The 24,298-nt window shown below is 39.1% G+C and overlaps 2 protein-coding genes across 4 annotated transcripts; one reads left to right on the top strand and one right to left on the bottom strand.

Moving 5' to 3' along the window:
• The first annotated feature begins 652 nt into the window (after positions 1-652).
• On the top strand, positions 653-23,587 carry LOC147853557 (uncharacterized). Of its 2 annotated transcripts, none has more exons than XM_087331928.1 (8): positions 653-711; positions 830-1,073; positions 2,258-2,317; positions 6,227-6,487; positions 6,586-6,830; positions 6,936-6,972; positions 8,559-8,616; positions 9,477-10,022. In XM_087331928.1, the coding sequence occupies exons 2-8, from the start codon at positions 921-923 to the stop codon at positions 9,533-9,535; spliced, it is 873 nt and encodes a 290-aa protein (XP_087188054.1). In that variant the 5' UTR covers positions 653-711; positions 830-920; the 3' UTR covers positions 9,536-10,022. The 2 variants fall into 2 exon arrangements, with proteins under 2 accessions (XP_087188054.1, XP_087188053.1); XM_087331927.1 differs by lacking the exons at positions 653-711; positions 9,477-10,022 and adding exons at positions 8,671-8,708; positions 22,838-23,587 and having other exon boundaries at positions 787-1,073; positions 8,559-8,606.
• On the bottom strand, positions 11,609-16,554 carry LOC147853558 (uncharacterized). 2 transcript variants are annotated; one of them, XR_015531153.1, is made up of 3 exons: positions 13,486-16,554; positions 12,515-13,396; positions 11,609-12,444 (listed from the first exon to the last, which is right to left on the bottom strand). XR_015531153.1 is itself a non-coding variant. In XM_087331926.1 (2 exons), the coding sequence occupies exons 1-2, from the start codon at positions 16,535-16,537 to the stop codon at positions 12,954-12,956; spliced, it is 3,495 nt and encodes a 1,164-aa protein (XP_087188052.1). In that variant the 5' UTR covers positions 16,538-16,554; the 3' UTR covers positions 11,609-12,953. The 2 variants fall into 2 exon arrangements, 1 of the variants encoding a protein (XP_087188052.1); XM_087331926.1 differs by having other exon boundaries at positions 11,609-13,396.
• Positions 23,588-24,298: the final 711 nt, after the last annotated feature.

The following is a 24,298-nucleotide window of genomic DNA, read 5'->3' as shown; positions in this document are numbered from 1 at the left end:
ATTCAATTGGGCCATTATATTGTGATATTGCTACTCTTGACATTGTTGATTGATGGAGGATGAAGACCACAAAATGAGAATGAGAGAGAGAGAGAGAGAGAGAGAGAGAGAGAGAGGGAGGGAGAGGGAGAGGGAGAGGGAGAGAGAGGAAAGTATGTTTGGTGTAACCGAGAAGTGTAAAAGTTGGGCCTTGAATCCACAATCTCTAGGATTAGTAGTCTAACAACTTACCACTAACTTACCAATAGGGTAAGCTAATTTTAGAAACAAATAAATAAAAAGATATAGTTCATTAAAAGGCCAAAATGGCCTTCAAGACCAAACAAGAGATACCATCTAAGTATGTCGTCTTGTTTTTTTGGTAGATTGGAAATACACGAGGGGTATTTCGGGAATATATCAAAAAGCATGTGTGCATTCATTCATTCATTAGTGGCATAGTTTTGTAAAATCCGAAAAAATTAGAACCAAAAGCTTTTACCATTGCCATCGTCTGGGAGGTATTTCGGGAATATATCGAAAAGCATTCATTCATTAGTGGCATAATTCTGTAAAATCCGAAAAAATTAGAACCAAAAGCTTTTACTATTGCCATCGTCTGGGAGGGTATTTCCGGAATATATCAAAAACATTCATTCATTAGGGGCATAGCTCTGTAAAATTCGAAAAAATTAGAACCAAAGCTTTTACCATCGCCATCGTCTGTGAGGGGTATTTCGGGAATATATCGAAAACCATGCATTCATTCATTATGCACATAGTTCTGTAAAAGCCGCAAAAGCTAGAACCCTCGCGCTTTTGCCATCGCCATCGCCATCGTCTTCTGCAGACGAATTCTTCCAGCGATCTCTGCCTCTTCTAACCATCGTTTTCTTCTTCTTCTTCTTCTTCGCTCTTGCCTTTCCATCGGTGTCCATGCTATGCCTGGTGGAGAAGAAGAAGAGTGGAACGACATCCGTAGCAATGGAACCGCAGCCGCAGCCACAGCAGAAGAAGACGAATGGGAGCATGAAAAGAATCATAGAAGGTCCATTGTCTGGCCTTTCATCGCAACTTTCATGACTGCTCTTGCTGTAAAGTTTCGTCCTTCCTTTTTTTTTTAGCATTCCTTTATTGTTGATCGGTCATATATATGCGTGCAATTCATTTTATCAGTTTCCTGATTGCTTTTGCTTTCCAGCGCTGAAACTTCATATTTGTTTGTATGGATTATGTTTGTTGTGAAAATAGAGCTTACTGTATACATTGTATTGAAAGACAGTATCTTGTATATGTTATAGGAAAGTGGAGTATAGTCATATGGTGCACTCAAATAGATGGCGTATTGCATGTTGTGTGAAAATAGAGCACCTGGTATACGCTGTATGCAAATAGATATTGTATATGTTTTTATGTGAATAGATCATCTTGTATATGGTATATGCAAATGGATCATGTATATAGTTTTATGCGAATAGAGCATGCATATGTCTTTATGCAAATAGAGCATACATATGTTTTTATGTAAATAGAGCATGCATATGTTCTCATGCAAATAGAGCACGTATATGTTTTTATGCAAATAGAGAACATATTTATATACTTTGGGCCGTGGGAGGACTGGACAACCAAGATAATATAGTTGGGTTGATAGTTTAGGTTTCCTGCAAATATAGAAGTATTTATGTACTGCGAGGTGCAAGAATAGTTAATAATTTAGTAGGATTTCATGCACAAATTTATTTATTTAATTTTAAAATATTATCTTTTTGTGAGCAAGTTTTAGAGTTCCCGCAAAAACATTTATATATTTATAGGCTTTGAGATGGGACTATGTGATGATCACCATTGTTTATAAACTTTTTCCCTTGTTAAGCATTGCGAAATTTTAGCTTTCGTTGAGATAAAGCATGCATTTTTATCCACCTTTAGAGGGCAGGATCTTTGGTTCAAGTGGTAACTAAAGACTATCACAGGATACTTGATGCATTGCATTTGAAAATTTTAGTGTCTATCAATGTTTGATTCTCATCAGACTTTGAAAGGTAAATTCAATTACAATTTTGAGAATGAACTGCTCTATTTCACTTCAATTAAGAATAGCAAAATGCTGTCATCCTTCAATGCAAGTAAACATGTAATTCCTTTACGATTATAAACATTATGATAGTTACATTAAGTGAGTCTTTTCAAATGAATTTGAATAATCCACGTGTTTTATAGCATCTTTTCTTTTTCCATTTGTTGAGTGTCTAAGAGGTGTATATTCTCCTTGCAGGTAGGACATATCCTTTCCCTTAGACGTCGTTTTCAAGATTATGAACGGATGGCTCGACAGGTTTTCTTCATCTCTTTTACTAGATTACATTTGCATTAGCTTTTCATATGCATGTAAAGGCCAGCTCGCAAAATAAATAATAAAGATCATTGAAAGGCAAGAAATTTCAGGATTTTGCTTCTAGCATTTCAGAGTCTAATCCAAAGTACATTAATACATGACCTCACAGAATCACAACTACGAGTGCTAAAGAAAGAATGGGAAAGGATGATGATTTGATAAATAATGATAAAAATGCGTACAGAAGTGAGGGGAGTTCTGATGGACGAATTAACTTAGTCGTTTCTGATAATTATTAGATATGCACATTTTTCTCTACATTATGCTCATGTACATTTTACCATTACGTGTAGTTGCTGCATCCTTAAAACTTGCTTATTAAACACTCTAAATAGTCCTATTGCTGTATTATAATTTTTTCTCCATTTTGAGGAAAAACTTTCCCCTTCAATATTGCTTAGTTTTTTACTATTTTAAAGAACCTCTACATGGAATATACCTCGCTAGTGGATTGATCTCTTAGATAATCATCATTTTCCATAATGCAATGCATAGATTCACGAAAAAAACATTTACGTAAATCATTTAAACACATCATTTGATATCTACAACACCTTGGTAACCATTGTGACAATGTAGTTGTCATGGCACAACCAATGCTTTCTATAAATGTAAGAAATTGGGTTATGTCTAAAGTGGCAACATGGTCGCCATTGGTGGGTAGCATGTAAAGTCACAAAATCATATGTAAGTAGTCAAAAGTTAAGGACACTTTCAGGTGTGAAATGGTGAGATATGCTCAGAAGGAATAGAGGGGTAAAATGAGAGTATCAAATGTAGCCTCCCCTCTATAAAAATGCCTTAGTGAGGTCAATTTAGAAATCTTTGTGTGTGTTTTTGAAAGTAAGAGGGAAAATACTCTAATTTAGAGTGATTTTAGTATTGTGGAGTTGAGAGGTAGTTTATCCTCCATTGAATTTATTAAATGAAGGTGAACTAGTGCATATGATTGATTTTGTTTGCCATTATTCACTCCTTCATTCTTCTTATTCTCATTTGATTGATCCCATGTTCTTGTATCATTATTGTTTTGTCCCAAAGAACGTAAATGAGACATGGTTAAGTGGGTGCAAGGGAGTACACGTGTGTATTGGACATCATTGGGTGCAGACAAAGCTGTTACAACCCATGAGTGGTTACCACTTGGCGACCATTATCAACAATTCAATGCATTGGACATCATTGGGTGCAGACGAAGCTATTACAACCCGTGAGTGGTTACACTTGGCGAACATGATCAACAATTCGATGTATGTATGCAGATGATGATTGTGGCACATTTCTCCTATGCCTACTGATTCCACTTCTTCTGATGGCGTACTAATATCCCAATCTCCCTTGGTGTGAGACTTGTGGATCACACAGCACATCATGCATATGTGCCCATTTGATGCCCGCATGCAACAACAAGAAAGAGAGTGAGCAATTAGAAGGCAAGAATAAAAATCCACAAACTAAAATGAAAGACAGTGTCAGTCACACAAAGCAGTATGTAGACCTGCATGAAAATGATGGTACACATAACAAAGCATAGATGTTAAGAAAAAAACCTATGTTCAGGGAAGAATAATAACCATTAAGCTTGTAACCACTTCTATTACAATAGTTTAAGCGTTACCCTTAGCGATTTCTGTCCCCTATGTACATCGGCATTGCACCAGCTGGCAAACTTCTTGTCCATCAAATCTGAAAGATGTAGAACCAATAGATCTGCAAAATATTGGACAGGTAGATTCAACCCAATGGTTAGATTTGGGCCTTGTAGGGAATTGGTAAAACATGGAATGCTTTGGAAGGCACAGAGGCCAGGGATTGGAGCCATTCCGATAGTTGCTCAGGCGACCATTGCTGTCCTTTCAATCACACCCAAGTATTGTGCTTTCTTCAGGTAATCTAATCAATTGTGTTGTCGAGGTATTGGCAATTGAGAGTAGTAGCTACCAATCAGAATATACTTGCTAAAACTCATGAATCGACTGGGGAGGGGTCAATAACACATGGAACATGTTGGGACTGTTTCAGACCTACCGTTGGGTTAGATCTAACTGTCCAAAATTTAGCAAATCTATTGGATTTAAATCTTTCAAACCTGATAATCAACAAATCTAACCATTGGCGCAATGCGTGTGTGCACAAGGGGAATTGCCAGTGGCAACTCTTGTGGTGGTAGTGGCAGCTTCATTGCTAGGGATAGCAATATGGGCCACCATTTTCTTTCTCGTACTTCTTGCTTTAACCGCTCCTTCTCAGCTTGTTCTTGTTATTGTCTTACCTTCTTGTTCACGTGCCATCAAGATGCATATTCCTTTGCGCAATGTTCTCGTGCCATCAAGACGCATACTCCTTTGCACAATGGACACTCTTTCTTTTGCATATGCGTAAATTTGCCTTCTGATCTCTTTCTTGTTGTTGCATGAGGTCATTGAATGGGCAAATATGCACAACATAAGTGTGCGATTCACAAGTCTCACACTAAAAGGGGTTTTATAGTGGAGAGGGAGGCAACATTAGGCAGTCTTACGTCCCGACTTCATATATCCCACACTGGATAGCCAACAGATGGCACCTGTGCACAGCACATTTGCACAGAAGAACCAAGACAAACCGACAATTCCCTACACAAAAACACTTGCTTTGCCCATTAGGCACAAGCACAAATTATTGTTAAAACACTATATGAAAATTAAAAAAAACCATAATTGAATAATGTGTCCTACACTGTGTGAGTGTGTCACACCATTCCTTTTTGGGGGTGTTGTCTTAATTCTCCACAGTCAATATGTCATGCTTGACTTTGTCTTTGGATTCGTCTAGATAATGTGACCAACATAAAGAGTCCTCCAAAATGTACAAGACCCAGGACGGGCCTGACCTCCCGTGCAATAGGTCTCATTGTTCCTGCTCGATATAAGGCTGCTTCATCGCAAGCTGCCCTGTATGCCACAAAGCTAGGCTGCACCCATCATAGCAATATACCAAGGCTTTCCCACTGGATCTCGGGGTCTTGTTCCCCCCAACTTACATGGCTAAAAAGTATCTCCTAGTGGAAGAACTGGCAGAGGCTGTCGCCCCATTTGTCCACCGATCGTAGCCATTGCTACCATTAACCTTGAGCAAACCCCATGGAAGCAATTGTTCCAGGTGTGGGTTGGTATGCCAAAGGGTCATCTGGGGTCCCTGTCCAACTCACCCCAGGGACCTGTGACCCTCAACACTGCCTCTTCACAATCTGGTGTGGGGTTTCCATGCTTAACCTTGGGTACTACAATCTAAGCATTTTTTCTAGCAAAACTGTCTGTACAGTGCTTAAATGTTTTGAAAGCTATCCATGACTACACAATATTACTCAATCTATCTATATATGATCCTTTAACATGGTTCTTCCCTGAGTTCTTCCTAGCGATTGTATCTGGAGAATTTTTTCCTCGTCTTCTTTCCTTTTTGCATTTCAACACAGTTCAACCCTTCAGTTCCTCTATTGGTTCAGTTCTGGTGACACTGTCGATGTTTGCCTTTATTATTTTTTTCTTCTCTTGGATGGGCTGGTTTTCTTAGGAGTTTTGTATTTCAAGGTTTTGGACTTCATCGTTTTCCTTTTGCATACCATTTATTTTGGTCAGCTATTTCTATTTAGATGCACCTTTCATGTTTTCTATCTTGCATTGTTTTATATAGGCATTTTCTAATGCAGTCATGTGTGGTTTTGTAATTCCCTATGTTTCTCCAGAAATAGGACCATATATCGATTTTGAAGGACTCTACGTCCAGTTAATGTAAAGCCTGTTTCTCTTTCTTTTTCCTTTCCTTTTAGAGAGAGGGGGGAAGAGATATTTCTCATTTTAATTGAAGGCTTATGGTAGAAGTGGAGCTGGTGGGTCTCCTGGAAATGGAACTTCCCATTCTAGTGCTTCTGGAAGTGGTAGTGGTAGTGAAGGTTTCAACAATGGTACTAATGGGAGACGAACTTACCGGTATACATATTGGACATCTGATGGGTTTCGCACTGTGAAAAGAGAAGGCTATTTTCATAAAGATACTGGAGGGCCTGATGATTCTTGGGCACGTCTCTTTCGAAATGGTTTCTTTGACAAGGAAGAGCTTGAGAGATTGGTGAATGTTGAATCTTAATTTACTCTTTCTTTACCATCTTTGCACTATTGAAAACTTTAATGACAATTTTTAAACTTTCGCATAAAAATACTTCCCAGGAACGTATCAGACGCATGGCGGAGGCTTTCCAAAGAGAGAGAGCACATTATGCACGAAGCTATGAAAAATGGCAACAAGGTGGGGATGAGAGAACAGGTCCCAGGCAAGGTGTCAGAGAGGACTGGTCATGGTCCAAATCTGACTGGGATGCATGGAAGAATGCTGAGCGTAGCAGATCACAGACCTTTCAGGGTTATTCGACGTCTCCTTTTGTTCAACATCATAGAACCTTGGGTCTTGACGAGTTAATTCAGTACCCTTTCTCCTTCCTCAATAAATAGCTCAAATTGTTCATTTATTTCTCAATGAATGGCAATTTGTAAATTTACTTCTGAAAGAAAGTCTGCAGGTCAAAAGCTGGTACATATTCACAGGCTGACATAAAGGTATGTAGTATATTCCTTCCTCTTATTTCCAGTCATCTAATTACAACAAATTTGAAGCTGTGATATGATTTTTTCTCTCTTATTGTTTGCTTCTGTTATTGTTATTTATTCTGAAAAGAATAAGATTCTGTTGGCTCCTCATTCAGAGGGGCAGAAAATTTAAAACAGTAACAACTTGTCCAAAGAAAACTGTTCATGAAGCTATATTTTGGGATTGATGATAGGCGTGCAACTTCTATAAAGGGCTCATACAATAGCATTTTGAAACATAAGAAATTACATTTCATATTTCCCACTTAAATAAAGGATACAAGACCATGCAATATTATGGATGCAAAAAATAAAGAGAGGGAGTCTGGAACTGCATTCAGGTTTGTTCACGTTTTACTGCAATAACCTATTGTCATTAGGGAATTTACCCGGTTTGTAATGTAGCTTAGGTCATAACCATGAAAAAATGATAACCAAGGATAAGTCATAGCCATTAGTAACTTGATAGGAGCCCATTTCAGGTGTTTTACTCTCTGCATTCCATCCCCTGATCAATTAGTGATAAATTACTCAAATAACATGATCCTTGAAAAGGCCATTGTTGTAAATGTAAATTAATCATCATCCAGTACCGTACAAGACATCATAACATGATCCCTAAACCTAAAGACTAAGAGCTTGAATACTAATAACTTGATGCCTAGAGAGTTGGCGGATGCAATTCTAGAGAGAGTAGGCTGATGTAATTCAAGAAAGTGATGGTTGATGACAGATGGAAGTCCTTAGTTGGGAACTTGGGTGAGAGATGCGGAAAGTGAAATTCTTTAGCATAGAGAAAGAAAGGTGGATGGAGACCCATGCATTTTTGCTGCATTATTTCTTCCCACTTTTGAATGCGTGTTGATGCAGAATTCACAAAAGGGAAATCAACCACCAGATAGATAATGGCCATGTTGCATAAGAGCATTTCTTTGGGTAGAAAGTATGTTTACTCATATTATTAGAGGAAAACTCAAAAACATCCTTTGAGTTTTCATTAATTTCACCAATTTCCTCATGTTTTTGGTTGTTTATTACGTCAAATGCCCATGTTCAAGTTGACAGTAGGGAACTAAGTCTTATTTAAGGAAGGAAACAATCAGGGAGTCTTGTGGGTCAAGAAACATAGTGAGAAGAAAGAAAATACAGCTCGCACTAACATTTCTGGACCAAACGTTCTACATCCTAATTGTGGATTTGAAGCAAACTATATTGCAGAGTCAACATGACGTTTAAGCTTCACCCAAGCAAGCACTGAATCCCCAATCTAGGCCCATACAGGATTTCACAAAGTAATCTCTTTACAAGAATTGGGCGTATCTTGACGTGAGTATGATTGGTGTCCATTATGAGTTTTCGTTGCTTTTGGCTAAATCCTATGTTTCTAAGATTAACAAGTTTCAAGGCAGCTTGTTTTTCAAGTTTAGAAATATTATTCTCTTACTCAATGAAGAATAGCAAGAATTTGTATCTTTGGATTTCAATGAAGAATAGCAATAATAGCCCTAAAGAAGTTGACTGTTTCTTTAAAATAAGACTTATTTATTCTAATGTAGGCTGCGTATCGAGCGAAGGCGATGGAATATCATCCTGATCGAAATCAACATAGAAAAGGTGTACACTCACTCCCCATCCCGCCCCCCACTCCCTTCTTCTGTGCTTTCTCTTATACAAACATTCAGTTATTTATTTGTTCTACGTTTGACCTTCACAATATTTATTAGCTGTATGAGATACAGTTGATGATGATTCACTGGAATATGCATCTTCGTCAAAATCAATATGTCCGAATAGGAGCAGGTCCATTGTTAAGTACTGTTGCCTGGACATGGTAGACTGACATTTGAGAAAGGAAACATATAATGGAAATCAGTGAGAGGGCATTCAAACATGCAAGAAGTTTTAGATTATAAATATGTAGTCATGATGGAATCTAGCAAACCTAGATGTAGTGTTTTAGATTGAGTGGACAACAGAAGCTTGTAAGTGATTTTAAATAGAAGAGCTGGAGGGATGAATAGCTACAACTTTTAATCAATTAAGCCATGGGTAAACTTTGTACTTGTGGTTTAAAACAATTGAGCATGGAGATGTGGTGCTGGAGAGACTACGAATGTATTATAGTTTTCCTAGTTCATGTTTGTACTCCACTATCTAGCATTATTGCCCGGTTACAGGAGTCTTTATTGCATTAGAGAGTGACAACTTGACCCAAATTGGTGTCTGGTGCTTAGAACCGGAGATATGAAATAAGAAATTTGCCATTTATATTTGTATATATTCATAAAGACAACTGTTTTCTCTCGAATGTCATACGATTTTGTTGAGGTGAAGTCTCTTGTGCATTAAAGAGTGACAACTTGACCCAAATTTATGTGTGAGCACTGCTTAGAACTGGAGATATGAAATATGAAATTTGCCACTTATATTTGTATATATCCATAAAGACAACTGTTTTCTATTGGTGTCATCAGATTTTGCTGAGGCGAAGTTTCGGGAAGTCAATGCAGCTTATGAGGCATTAAAAAAATAAGTTCTTACAATATCCTTCATCGGCTAGTGGACTTCAATTGTTGATTTGATTTGCCCAACGTCTGTGAAAAGATATATATCTTGGCCGTCACATTATTGATAGGACAAATTGTGAACCCGAATTGTTACAGGAAAGAAATGGATATACTTTCCATTCAGGATAAACAAGCACACATTAAAGGCCACCAAGGTGTGTTCACACCAAGTCTGTAAAGTATGGGGGACTATCATTCTCTATCAATCGAGAAAAAGCATGTCTGCATCATGTGCAAGAGGCAGTAATAAAGCATGTTTAACATGAATGAAACTATGTACAACATGGACAGGATTCATGATGCTTTTATCTAGAATTGGAGAATGGATATTTCCAAAGATAACTACTGATCATTTAAGATCATTGTTTGAAAATGAGAAGGTTCAACCAAATATAGCTGTTATGAAGGTGTAATTAGATCATTGTTTTGCAATAAGAGGATGTCTTAGAAGAACGAGAATATACTCTTGTGACATGTTGCTCTTTCAGTAGTTGGAACGAAGAGTTGTCTATGATGTAGGTTTCTTCCAATCTCCAATGTTAAATCTTGGTGTTTGAGTAATGTTTATAGCGTGTTGATTTATGCTGAATTACTGATATGTTATGGCCACAAGAACTTTTGATTTTATGGTTCAATATATATCCAAGAGAAATGTTGTGTTTCAGTAAGCCATTATAGCACGTTGATTTTGGTGAATTATATGTTATGGCCACAAGAACTTTTGATTTTATGGTTAAATTTCTATCCAAGAGAAATGTTGTGTTTCAGTAAGCCTTTATAGCACGTTGATTTTGGTGAATTATTGATATGTTATGTCCACGAGTACTTTTGATTCTATTCATGAGCTGCCCAAAGTATTTATTCTTGATGACGCAAGATTAGAATGTGAGTTTCTTGAACATTTATAACTGTACTCGGATTTCATTCAATTGTTTCATTTACAGATGTGAATCCTCCCATGTGAGGTTTCACACATTTTCCTTGCTATTATAGGTGCATTTCACACACTCGAATTGTTATAGGTGCTTAGCTTCCGCTTCAAACCCCACATTACTGTCAAGATTTCAAATGCAAAATGCAATGGAGCAAGATTACATTGTCATTATAATGCCTCTCTATATTTATAAGCGAAGAATCCTCAATATGCCAAGATCATCACAAACATCAGAAAAGAGTGGGAACTCTCCCTAGTATCATTATTGGCGAGCTTGCTTGGGTAAACAAATGGATGGTCATTTCTGTGGTGGCGACCAAATCTTTCCTAATTTTCTTAGATAGTGTTTCCATGTCTATCAGTATTTCTTTAAATGTTCCAATTAACATGAACAAACGAAGCATTCATTCCGAGGGCAATTGAACCCTGAAATTGTGTATGTGCTGAGCGTCGACAAGAATCGACAGCAGCAATCATTGGCCATTGTGTGTCGATAGCACAAGAATTTTTGCGATGTGGGTCTCTGTATCATCACAGCGTTGGAGCATTTTTCACCTGGTTTATAGAACAGAAATGTGGTCTCCCTAGCAGTAAGGAAGGAAACAGAGCACCTAAATACTGTATGTTGTGTAGTATGTGTGGAGATTGCGATTATGTATATGTTACTTCATTTCTACATGCAGGGAAAATGCAGCATCATGCCAAGCTTAGAAAAGGAGCTTGCACGGGCAAGTGTCTTCTTCTCATCAAAATGTAATCCGGATCTTGCAAAGATCTAGAAAAGGAGACAAGCAGTGCACATCTTTTCCACGAGTATATTTGTTGAATAGGATCCTTTATGCCGGTAGTGCACATGTATATTAATTTGGGTCTCGTCATGAAATGCATTTCAAAATCTCATGGCTTTATGACATATTTTCGTGAACTTCACTGATTGGAGGTTATTCTAAACATGCGTGTGGAAGCAGTCAATCAACCGTTCACGGTAATGCAGCTTGCTGGCCTCTCTCCCAATACTTATCAATTTTTCTGTAGCTTACCAGCACGTAGCTGCATAAGAGCCAGAATTAATGGACAACAATTACATGCTACAATCGCAGCAGAAGATGATGAAAGAAATTTCTTTGTTCAAAGTACCATAGTTGGTATGTAAGTCAATAATGGCTTCTTCATGGAGACCCATGGCGTGTATGATTTCCTTCCAAGGCTATTTAATCTCCTGGAATGTCCTCATTACAGAATACGCCAAACATGATGGTAAGGAAGCATTGAAGGGCTATGAAAGATTATAACATTTCTTACCCAATAACATCACATTCCTTAGTAGCTTGAAAGCGTTTGGTATCAAGAAAAGCTGAAAAAATACATTCTGCAATCAAAGAGCAACATATGGATGATTGAATCGTTCTCAGGTAATGATTAAATAAATATGCCTGGGAATTTCAGTTTCCTAACAAGAATGCAAGAGGTTTTTGACAGCTTTTTGTCTCCAAATACAGTATCATGGAATGCACTAATCGTGGGATATATCAGGCATGATACTCCTCAGGAACATTAGATTGCTTTGAATAAATTCAATGTGATTATGCCTTTCTGGATTTTATCACATGCGCTTCCTGCTTTAAAGATTGCAGTTGATTTGGTGCTTCACTTACGGACAAGAAATTCATGCTGCAATCACCAGGGAGTCCTGGAAAAAAATGGTCATTGCCAGTGCCTTATTTGTGACATTCTGGCCTAAGCTCAGAATGTGTTTGATAACTTCATGAGGCGCTAAAGTTTGACCACATTGTACTTTATTTTATAGGTGCCAAAGTTGATGGACAATTTTTGGCATAGATCCAAATTTGATCACTATGAACAACCATTTCAGGGATATGGATTTACAGGACCTAATATGTGAGCCTGGGAATACAGGTTTGCTGAACATAATGCTCATGTCTGCAAAATAGTAGCTGGCTTGAAATACAAGAAAAATATGATAGTTGTTTTGCAAACTAATGTAACATACCTAGCGAGAAGTAGTGTTGTTGAGTATGGGTTTGTTGGAAATGTGTCTCATGCATCCGGGGATGACTTTGTGAATCAATGCTCCTGACATTGATGATCATTTGGACCGTGACAAAGAAAAACGTTTCTGAGCTTCCATGTTGCTAGAAAAGTTTAAGTATTTTATACTATTCACAATGTTAAAGAGTTGACATATTTTTGATGGAGATCTGGATTCTATACTGCGTTGCCTTTGGCAACTTCCAGATACATGAGTATAAGTAGATGCTTATCAAGTAGCTTGCTGCTTGTCATAATTAGTGGTAGATTTCGATGCAACCATTTGCATAGAAGAGGTGAGATCTGCATCTTTGAGCATGTGAATAACCTATGTCATGGAGTTCCTCTGAATGGGCAATGAACTTGCAACGTCCAGATATACATGTACAAGTATATGCTTATCAAATAATTTGCTGTTTTTGATAATTAGTAGATTTTGATGCGAGCATTTGCATATAAGTGCCTGGATCTGCATCTTTGAGCATGTGAACGACGTCTCTCATGGAGGGTCTCTGCATGGGCAATGAGCTTGTACAGAGCATGGCTATACGCAGAACTTTGGCCATGCTTTCATGCCAGCACTTGCAATTAGCCAGCCCAGGGTCTAAGACTCGCATATGTATGTCTGCTTGTAACTGGTGATTCTGGTTACTTCCATCATTATTCTCAGCATCATCGTCGCCCTTGGTCATAGTTAACCTGTTGTATGTCCATCTTACTATGTCCATACAATTCCCACCAGGCTGCTGCACGATTGCTTTCTTCCCTGTCACCAGCTCCAGCAACACCACACCAAAGCTGTAGATATCACTCTTTTCTGTAACCTTGGATGTGTAAGCATGCTCTGCAAACACCTCCCAAATTAAAACTAAAAATCTGACAATTCAACCTACAAGGCATTCCATATTTAAAAATTAAGCTAATGATCATTACCTGGTGCAATGTAGCCATAAGAACCAGCAACTCTAGATGTGAGTACATAAGAACAAGTGCCATTGTCAGCTGATCCAGCAGCTATCATGTGTGGATCACCATTGGGCGGGTATAAAGTTTGATTAGAGTGCTGGTGCTGCATCAGTTTGGCTACTCCAAAGTCTGCAACGTACGCATTAAAGTCGGCATCAAGCAGAATGTTACTAGATTTTATGTCCCTATGAACAATGGGAGGTGAGCAATCAAGATGCAGATAGGCCAGGCCCTGTGCTGCACCCATGGCAATCTTGTAGCGCTTGGGCCAATCTAAGAGGAAGTTTGTGCTATGCTTATCGTGCACATTAGTCTCCGGATCATGGGCATGTATTTGCTGGTTGCACGGCAAACTTTTTGTTAGAGAGGAGCTTGTTGACTGTTGGTGCAAGAGGTCTCCCAGACTGCCATTGGGCATGTATTCATACACCAAGAGCTTGGTGTCCTTGTTACTGCAGCAGCACAATAACTTTACAATGTTCCTGTGCCGAATTTTTCCTAGTGTTGCCACCTCTACCCTAAATCCCTTGTCCTCTATCTGATATTCATCGTTGTTGTTCATGCCCATATAGCTGCTGGTCGTGTTCTTTAACTGAATCATCTTCACGGCTACAGTCTGACCATTCCCCAGCACAACCTTATACACTCTACCGGCCCTCCCACTGCCAATCACACTTCCTTTCTCCAGATTGTTCATGATGTCATGCTCACTAAATTGTACCCTGTGGAAGGAGGTTAGTGTCCATGGATGATCTATTCTTCTGGTTGACTTACTTCCCTGGAGTTCCCATGAATCAGTATAGCTTCTGCTGCTGCTCTTTCTGGCCATATACCAACTTAACCCCCCTTGTCCACTAGCCTTCATGTTAGGCCGAGGCAGTATATAGAGGCACACAAATCCCAATACAAGTAGAATGAATGCCGCTCCAAAGATGCCTGCCAGCCAAATATGCAGGAGAAACTTGGAAGCTTTGGTTCCATTCTCAGAATCCAATTTGGTACACGGTCGTATGCCAACAAGATGGTCACCGCACAAATCAGCATTACCCTCGAAACTGTCATCAAAAGCACTGTGAAGGAATGCAGAGGGTACCAGACCTGAGAGAAGGTTGTAGGAGAGGTTGAGGTTTGTGAGCTTGAGCTCGGAGAGCACCTCAGGAATGCCTCCCGTGAGCTGGTTGTGGGATAAATCCAATGAATTGATAGCCGATAAACCTGCAAGTGAAACAGGGATGGAACCTGACAGCATGTTGTTCGACAGATCCAGAACACCCAAGCCAGAGCAAGAACCCAAAGAGGAAGGGATATCCCCAGAGAAAGCATTATACTGAAGGTGGAGTTCAGAGAGGCTTTGTAGCTTACCGATCTGTGAGGGTATGGCATGCGAGAAGTTGTTGTGAGAGACGGATAGGACAGTGAGGTTCCATACACTTCCCAACTCTGCGGGGAGGCTTCCATAGAACTGGTTGTTGTCTAGCCGGAGAATGGAGAGGTTACGTGCATTTGCGATGTTGGGAGCTATGGTGCCCTTGAGCTCGTTTCCATCCAGTTGCAGGATGAATAGAGCCGGTGCAGCCCACAAACCCAAAGGCACATCACCAGAGATGCGATTATTCTCAAGCCTCAGGCGCTGAATGCTTGAGCAATCCCCGTACTCTGATGGAATTTCCCCTACCAAGTCATTGTTTAGAGCTGCTAGGGTTAGCAAAGCTGCCCCTTTGCACAGATGAGGTGGTAGGGGCCCTGTGAACCCATTGTTGGAGATGTCAAAAACCACAAACCCAGTCTCAGAAGCAAGACCCAGATCCTGAGGTAATGTTCCTGTAAAATTGTTGCTGAATATGGCAACGTCTGTGAGAAACTGGAAAGTTGAAAGACCGATTGGAAAGGGACCAGAGAGAAGGTTTTCATAGGCATGGAATACGGTGAGCTGCTGAAGTAGGGAAATGGTGGATGGCAGCTCTCCTGAGAATTTGTTTGTGGCAATGTCTAATTGACGCAATCGGGTGAGGTTGCCGATTTCTGCAGGGATGGGACCTTCAAGCTGGTTCTTATAAAGCAACAGCTGTTGTAGACTACCCAGGGTGGAGAAGATGGCCCCAGGAATGCTTCCTGTGAGGAAATTCTTAGACAGATCAAGATCAGTGAGCATGCGAAGGTTACCAAGGCTGCTAGGTATGGAGTCTACGAAGTTGCAGTTCGTCAACCAGAGTGTGGTGAGATGTGTGAGGTTGCCCAGCTCTGGCAATCTTTGCGGAAGGAAGGGGTTGTATGCAAATGCTAAGACCTCGAGCTTGGTAAGGTTGGAGATATCTGCAATCGAGCCATTGAGCAAGTTGGCATGTAGATCCAAGTGAATAAGCTTGGAGAGGTGGCCGAAGGAAGGTGGGATGGAGCCTGAGAAGTTGTTGTAGGAGAGATTCAAGAATTGAAGCTCTGCAAGGCGATGGATTGTATTGGGAAGATCCCCGACTAAAAGATTTGCGGAGAGGCTCAGATACTGCAGCTTGCTGCAGTTGAGAAGTGTTTGGGGAAAGGGGCCGTAGAAGTTGTTGTAGGTGAGGTCAATTGTTGTGAGATTGGGAAGAGCACAGAGAGGGGCAAAAGCTAGCTCTTGTGTAGTGTTCTGCTCGAGATAACAGTAGGAGAAATTGAGAGCAACTACAACACGAACTTGATCTTCATCGCTATCGCGGTCGGAGCTGCTGCAGACCACGCCATTCCAGTCACAATAATAATCGGGGGCCAGGCTGTGGCTGATGTTATTGCTTGCATTACCTGCTGTTGTTGCCGGCCAGTTTTGCAGGCATTCCTGCTGGGGGTCTTCTTCCACGGCGGATACAGCATCTCTGAAAGACAGCAAGAGAGCTGCTTCAGCAGCACCGCCATCATCGTCGGCAATTGATGCTGCTGCTGCGGCCGGACCACCATTAGGGATGGAAGTGTCCATAATGAGGATGATGATGAAGGTAACAGTTGTGATCATCATCATCATCAGAGGCATGGGGATGTTATACATGTGAATGAAGTAGTAGTGCTGGCTGGTGGGGGGCATGATGAGTACTGAGTGAGGGCTATAGAAGAAATAGAAGAACAGAGCAGCAGCAGCAGCAGCAGCAGCACATGTGTGTGTTGTAATTTCAAGCTGTGAATTAATTAACTAACACAGCAGGGTCACACATAATAATCAAAATGGATAATGTGCAGTGGAGCATCTTTTTTTTTGGGGGGGGGGGGGGGGGGGTGGAAGGAGGCATCTCCCAGAAAAAGGCAGGCTGGATGATTGACTGATGCTAATCATCATCCCCACACCATTGCCGCATTGGATTGATACTTATCAATAACAATACTCTGGTGGTAGGCAGGGCCCAGGGGGCAGAAGAGAAAGACAGCAGACATAATATATACATTAATTAACATATATGTGTGCCATTACATGTGTATATATATATATATACAATATATATATGTATGGTGGTTCCTGCCTGTTTCAGAGAAAAAGGAAAGGGTTAGGGGGGGGGGGGGGGGGGGGGGGGAGGTGTAATAGCTGTGATAGCCATAGCCATAGCCATAGTGAATGAGTGAGTGAGTTGAATGAGTTGAGTCTGTCTGTTTGTCTGTCTGTCTGTCTGTCTGTCTACCACAAGAGTCCCAAAAAAGGGAGAAGAAGGAAAAGGGTGGGGTGGGGGTTACACGCAAAATAAGTGTGTGTGTTTTTTTTGTTTAACCATATCCCACCAGCATCCATCCACCTTCCATGGGGCTGCTTCTTCTTCTTCTTCTTTTATCTCTTCTCCATTTCTCTCCTTTAGAAGAAACAGGGGAAATGTGTCATGTGTGTGTAAATAAGGAAGGACTCACCTGCGGCCGTAAATTGATTTTACTCCTCGTTCCACTAACAAACCCATGATTGACGAAGTAAACGAGAGAAGGCCGAGACAAGGTCTCGCCAACTCGAAACTCTCTTTTTGACTCTCTCTCTCTCTCTCTCTCTCTCTCTCTCTCTCTATCCATTTACACATCACCATGAACATGTGTGGAAATAAGGGAGTGTCTTGATTGTGGTCAATTGGCACTCGATTCCCATCCCCCAGTGTGCCTTAATTGGCTATGTGCCGACAAATGTGTGGTTAGTGTTTGTGAATTGTGACAGGATTGAAATTTTGGTGGTGTTAGGCGAGAGGATTGTCACATGTGGGCCCATGTCTTCCTTTTTAGTACAATAATGGAACCGACTATGTATTATCAGACTATATATTATCAGACTATGTATTATCAATTTGTAACTTATATTCGCGTATGTTCACATTATATTTTTAAGGGCGATATGTGCAGCTTGTGGTTTATAGCATATTTATTGGAATCTTGTAGCATTTTCCCTATGATGTGATAAACCCTACGTGGGAAAATAATCTTTTGCATCACAAAAACGAGTGAAATGAATTGGAGAGGACCTCGACAAAAAATGACAAAAGGTCTTATAAGAACAAGGAATAAATTTGGAGAAGGTTGTGATCTCTCCAATATATAATTCTAATGTGCTAGGAGAACCTTTGTATGGGATGAATAATGCACTACACCCAACTTCTCGTTTTTCAATCATTTATAGCCATTTTAGTAGAGAAGGTTCAAGTTACTCTCTTCACCTTGTAAAGGATGGCTACATCTAGCATCCGTAACAACATATCATATGAAATACCATAGGATGGGTGGATAGGTGGATGAGTTAGGGGAGATCGTGAGGCAAGGATGGTATTGTCATGGTGCATTTGGTACACGTGGAGAATCATGGCGAAATAAGTGCCTAAGTGAGAATGGTGGCAAAAGAACATATTGCAAAAATGTCCCAAAACGTTTCAACATAACATTTTTGTAAGACTCGTCCAAATTCAAGAAAGAGCTATTATTAGTTCAATTGTGAAATTGGTGGAAATATATGAAAGTGTATAATTGTAGGTCAATTTACGAAAATGATCCAAAACTCTAGGTAAAATAGTAAAAATGGCCAAGACTAACAACCATGACCATGAATTACATTGCAAACATTGGCCAAATGTTTAAAAAATCTACAAAAAGAGCCATCAAGAGTTGAACTATAAAATGACCAATGTTCTACGACACTATAAAAATAGCCCTTGTTACCATGATGCAATAAGTGAACCTCAAAAAGATGAAGAGTGTGTGTGGATTCCGGAGGCAACCCACATTAACGGCACCACAACGAGACACTCTACCGTAAGAATTCCCTAAAGTCTATGACTTTTGCTAATGAAGGATCCTCAAAGCTCACAAACACATTCAAGAGAACACAACCTTATAAGTTGCCCAACACACAACAAACTATCAAGAAACCCCCTTCCAAACTAGACCTTCTAGATAGAGATGAATATGAACGTCTCTATTCAAGACTAGACCTTCTAGACATAGAGATGCATCATAGTTTTAGGCCTATCTCATCAAATCTCTTGAGGAATACAAGACATTGGTTACATTACTCAAAAAAACAACAAGGGATTTTCCCATGTGGATTGAGGGTAAAATCACCTAAAGGTTTAGGGGTGGTGGAGCCAAATATAGGCATATCTTATACTTGACCATAAGTTGTTTCCTCTATTCCAGCAACCAAAGCAACATATTGAGGATTCGCTTTCCCTACTTAAAGACCTCAAAGAACTTTGGCTACCCATTGACACATCACTCTTCAATTTTGAGTCACTTTGCCCAAGCATGCCCACATCAAAAGGATTATATGCCTCGAGGAATACGATTTCTCGCGCTTCAATTGATGAACTCAACTTATCATGATCCTTGCCCAAGCATGCCCACATCATTTCTTGGAGTTCGATGGAGGGTTTTTGCAACAATCTCTGGAACAACAATGGGTTTTTATTTTGTCATAGTCTATGGATGCCTATTCTTATGTTTTTTAGAGAATGATGAAGAAAGAAGCAAAATCCAATTCATCAAACTCTACATTGATGATGCTCTTGGCTTTTGGGATGGAAAAACGAAAGACTAATACTCTTTATAGACTCCTACATATAGAGTATGAGAACATACATTAAGATCATCACTTGCATGTCTCAAATTGATGTCGTCTTCCAAGACCCCCACATCTTCGAAGACGTGGACTTCTGCACCTCACAAGCTCCCTACTAGGTGCCACCAAAAGATCTAAACATGAACCATATACCCTTTATTTAGCTCTAGGCATCCAAAACACTAGAAAGAAGCATTTGTCATTGGAGAACTTAAATGATACATCTTAAAATAAAGTAGCCTACTGCATGAAGCTTTTAAGATGTTGTTTATACAATGAGGTCAATCGTCCTGTAGAAAAGAAGTGTCGAAAACAAAAAAAGAAACGTGCACTAACAATGTACTACTCCCAATACTCATAAGGTTTAGGACTCGAGAAGTATATATGCAACTTGCAAAAGGAACAACAAAACTATTTGGAGCATTGACATCATCCTTAACCCACTGTGTTGGAAAAATACTCAAAACTAATGTTCTTATCGAATCAAGAAATTTTGAAAACTTTAGCCCATCCCTCTAAAAAGCATACATCTGTAGTAAAGTATACAATTATTCGCGGCATCGCTTATAAGACCCTAGAAAATGAATATCTCACCGAATGTATAAACTAATAGTGGAAAATAAACTTTAGGATAAGAAAAGGTTGACTTAAGACGAAGAAAACCATTCCGTTGAAAGGTAAAGCTAATAAACTTTAGGACAACCACCCATTAACTTTTTGTTGCATGGATTTTGGCTCTGAATGCTACTGATGGCATAGAAATTGAAGTATGGAGCATAAGGCTAGGTAAGATGCAAATATGATATTGGGATTACGTTTTAGGCCCTAAATATAATTTGGTGAAGGCCATAAATGTAATGCGAGGGAATAATAATCTTTATAGAGAAGATAAGGCATGCGGACATAAAGAAAAAGCTACAACAAGAGTGGAGGGCCTACTTCTTGACTTTTGCTACATTAAAGGGTGAGAGGTCCTATAAAGAACTCAATTATCTTCTACAATGGATTAATGAAGAATAAAACAAGGCTTATACATTAAAGGGTGAGAGGTCCAATAAAGAACTCAATTATGTTCTACAGTGGATTAATGAAGAAGAAAACAAGACTTATGCATGTGGTAGCAACCCCCCCTCCTTTTTTGAGCCCCACCCAATCAACCAATGAAAGTTGAAATTATGAAGAGATGGCCCCACATCCAATGGAGATTGGTGCAACATGTATTTGAGGGCCAACAAAGATATGAAGAGGTGGTCCCACTCCAGTGGAGATTGGTACAACACATAATACTTAGGGTCATTGGCTGAAGCTAACAAACAACGATGTCGAGCAAACCATCTATGTCTATATTATGGTGACTTAGGCCATAAATGATCCTCATTCACCTCAAATGTCAAGGTAAGCCACAAAGTAAAGTGTTAACATTAATCTTGATTCTCAGATTTTACATCTAGCGGATCACACTTAGTAACACTAGCAACCTTGCACCACCCAATACATTTCAAGTCCTTGGCCAACTACAGAAGATGTTGAACGAGTAAGTGTCACCAAAACAGGTAAAAGCCATTTGGTTTGTCCAACCGAGAATTCGTAGAATCCCTCCAAAGCAATGGTTCCATTGCGTCAAATCGAGTTATAGTAGGGTTTTTGGTGAACTTAGTGGCTCTAAACTTAACTGCTGGTCCCCCTTGGAAATGGAAATGGAAATGGAAAAGGTGCCATTCTAGGCTTTCTTCTAGAAGTGGTAGTGGTTAAGCCATGGCTTCTAAATGTGGTAATGGTTAAGCCATGGCTTCTAAATCTGGTACCAATGGGAGACCAACAATGGGTTAGTCACTAGTGATAAACCATGGCTTCTAATCATGCTTAGCATTGCAGATCTACATACACTTCATGGCTTTTCAAGGTCTCCTCTTTTGCCACACCATTATGAAACCTTGGGCCTTTGACCAGTATTAATTCGGTGGCCTTTCTCCTTCCTCAATGAGTAGCTCAAATTGCTCATTTGCTTCTTAATGAATATGGCAAGTCTCTATGGATGGCAAATCTCTACATTGACTTTCTGAAAGAAAATTTCTGCTGCAGGTCAAAAAACTGGCACAAAGGGTATGGGGTGTGTATGATTCCTCTTTATTTCCATTTATCTAATCACAAGAAAATCCAAGTTCTGTGTTTAATTTGTTTCTCTTATTGTTTGCTTCTGTTAGTGTTATTTATTCTGAGAAGAAGAAAAAAATCTATTGCCCCCCCCTCATTTGGGGGAACAGGAAAATTGAAACAGTAAAAACTTATCCAAAGAATAATGTGCACGAAGCTGTATTTCGGGATAGATGATAGGTGTGCATCTGCTATGAAGAGCTGATACAATAGCATTTAGAAACATAGGAAATTCCATAAAGTTAACATTTCCCACCTAAAGCATAGATTCAGACCATGCAATATTATGGATGTAAAAGATAAGCCACAATTCAAAGAGCACATAGACAGATCATGTCAGCTACTAGTAACGACTCCATTCCATGATATCCTCGAGGAATTCCAAGGAAAGATTGAAACTGAAAACGCTAGAATATGGGGGACCTGGAAATGCATTCATTTTGTGCACATTTTACTGTTATAACTTATTGTCTTTAGGGATTTCCCCACGTAGCTTAGGTCATGGACGTCAAAAGAATGATAGCCAGGGATAAGCCATATCCATTAATAACTTGATACGAGCCTATTTCAGGGTTTGTTTTTTTACCCTCTGCATTCCATCCCCTGATCAATTAGTGATAAATTACTCAAATAACATGAACCTTGGAAAGCCCATGCACGGGTCTTCATCCATCTTTCTTTATGCTAAGGATTTGCAATTTCCGCATCTCTCTATGCCAAGGATTTGCAGAGTCAACATTACCTTCAAGCTTCAGCCAGGCAATATCTGAATTCCCACTCTAGTCACATATGGGATTGCACAAAGCACAAAGTGATCTCTTTACAGGAACTTTGACCTATCTAGACATTGAGTAGGACTAAATCGTATGTTTCTAAGATAGCTTGTTTTTGAAGTTTAGAAATTTTATTCTCGTATTCAATTAATAATAGCAAGATTTTGTCTCTTTTATGAGTTTTTATTGGTTTGAGCTAAATCATATGGTTCTAAGGTAAACTCATTGGTTTGAGCTAAATCATATGGTTCTAAGGTAGCTTGTTTTTCTAGTTAGAATTTTCATTCTCTTATTCAATGTAAGAATAGCAAGTTTTTTGTATCTTTGGATTACATGACTTATTTATTCTAACCTTCCCAAGATATTACAATACAAGTACAAGGGAATCATGTATGCAAATTTCAAACAGTTGATGATAATTCACTGGAATATGCCATCTTCATCGCAGTCATTACTTGCAGGTCCATTGTTGAGTATTGTTGCCTGGAATATCATAGAATGTGATTTGTGAAGGGAAACATAAAATAGAAATATGTCAGAGGACATTCCAACGTGCTGGAAGGTTTAGAACATAAATATATTGTTATGGTGGAATTTAGCAAACCTAGGTTTTTAGTATTTTTAGAGTAGCATAACAGAAGCTTGTGAGTGATTTTAAACAGAATCACTCGAGGGATGACTGGCTACTGCTTTAAATCATTTAAGCAGTTCCAGAACATTAATTTGGATCAGGTTGTCACTCTATAATGCACAAGAGACTCCTGTAACCAGACAATAATGCTAGATAGTGGAGCATAAACATGCACAAGGCAAATTATAATGTAACATTCATAGCCCCAGCAGCAGCAGTACCGCGCCTCATGCACCTCGCAAGGTCTGTAAAAATTAGTGGAATATCATTTTATATGTATCAAGAAGAAGCAAGTCTGCATAGTGTGCAAGAAGCATGTTTAATATGAACGAAACTATACATGTACCATACAGACAGGATTCATGATGCTTTAATCTAGAGTTGGAGAATGGATATTTCCAAAGATAAACCACTTATCTTTTAGAGATCAATATTTGAAAATGAGAAGGTTCAAACAATATTAATTGTTTATTAAGATGTTACTAGATAATTGTTTTGCAATAAGAGAATCTCTTAGAAGATGGAGTATCAATATTTCTGAATTTTAAGTTGTGATTATTGGTTTTGTTTAAACGAGTCAATTTAGGAATTTTCTACTGAAATAATCTTATTTGAACAAATTTTGAGTTTTCCATTTTCAAGCTGGAAGGGAGAGTTGTCTATGATAGTTTCTATTGAAATGATCTGATATGAACAAATTCCAAATTTCCCATTTTCAATTTAGAAGGAAGAGTTGTCGATAACAGTTATGTTTCGTGCAATTTCGAATGATAAATGGTGTTGTTGAGCAAGCCTTTGTAGCATGTTTTGATGTATGGTGAATTATTGATATGTTATGGCCACATAGGATTTCTAATTCTATCCATGAGCTTCTCAAAGTATTTATTCTTGATGGCATAAGATTAGAATGCGAATTTGCTGAACACTTATAATTGTACTTTAGTTTTCATTCAAAATACTTCATTTGCAAATGTGATCCTCCCATGTGAGGTCTCATGTCACATTTTCCTTGCTATTATGGGTGCTTTTTGGCATGTTGTTTCCTAGTAAGGTGTGTATTATATATGAAAAATTAGATATATGTTCAGGAGTAAAAGAAGGTCCTTGTAGTCTAGGGCATGTGATCAATACTCTTTAGTTTTAGAAAATTTCTGATGGATGTGTACATATATATGGCTTTAG

This window comes from Azolla caroliniana, unplaced genomic scaffold, assembly GCF_043228905.1.
Source record: "Azolla caroliniana isolate FFs.n. ecotype wild unplaced genomic scaffold, voAzoCaro1.0.p SCAF_16, whole genome shotgun sequence".
Taxonomy (NCBI): domain Eukaryota; kingdom Viridiplantae; phylum Streptophyta; class Polypodiopsida; order Salviniales; family Salviniaceae; genus Azolla; species Azolla caroliniana.
This window is presented reverse-complemented; position numbering and strand designations above follow the sequence as displayed.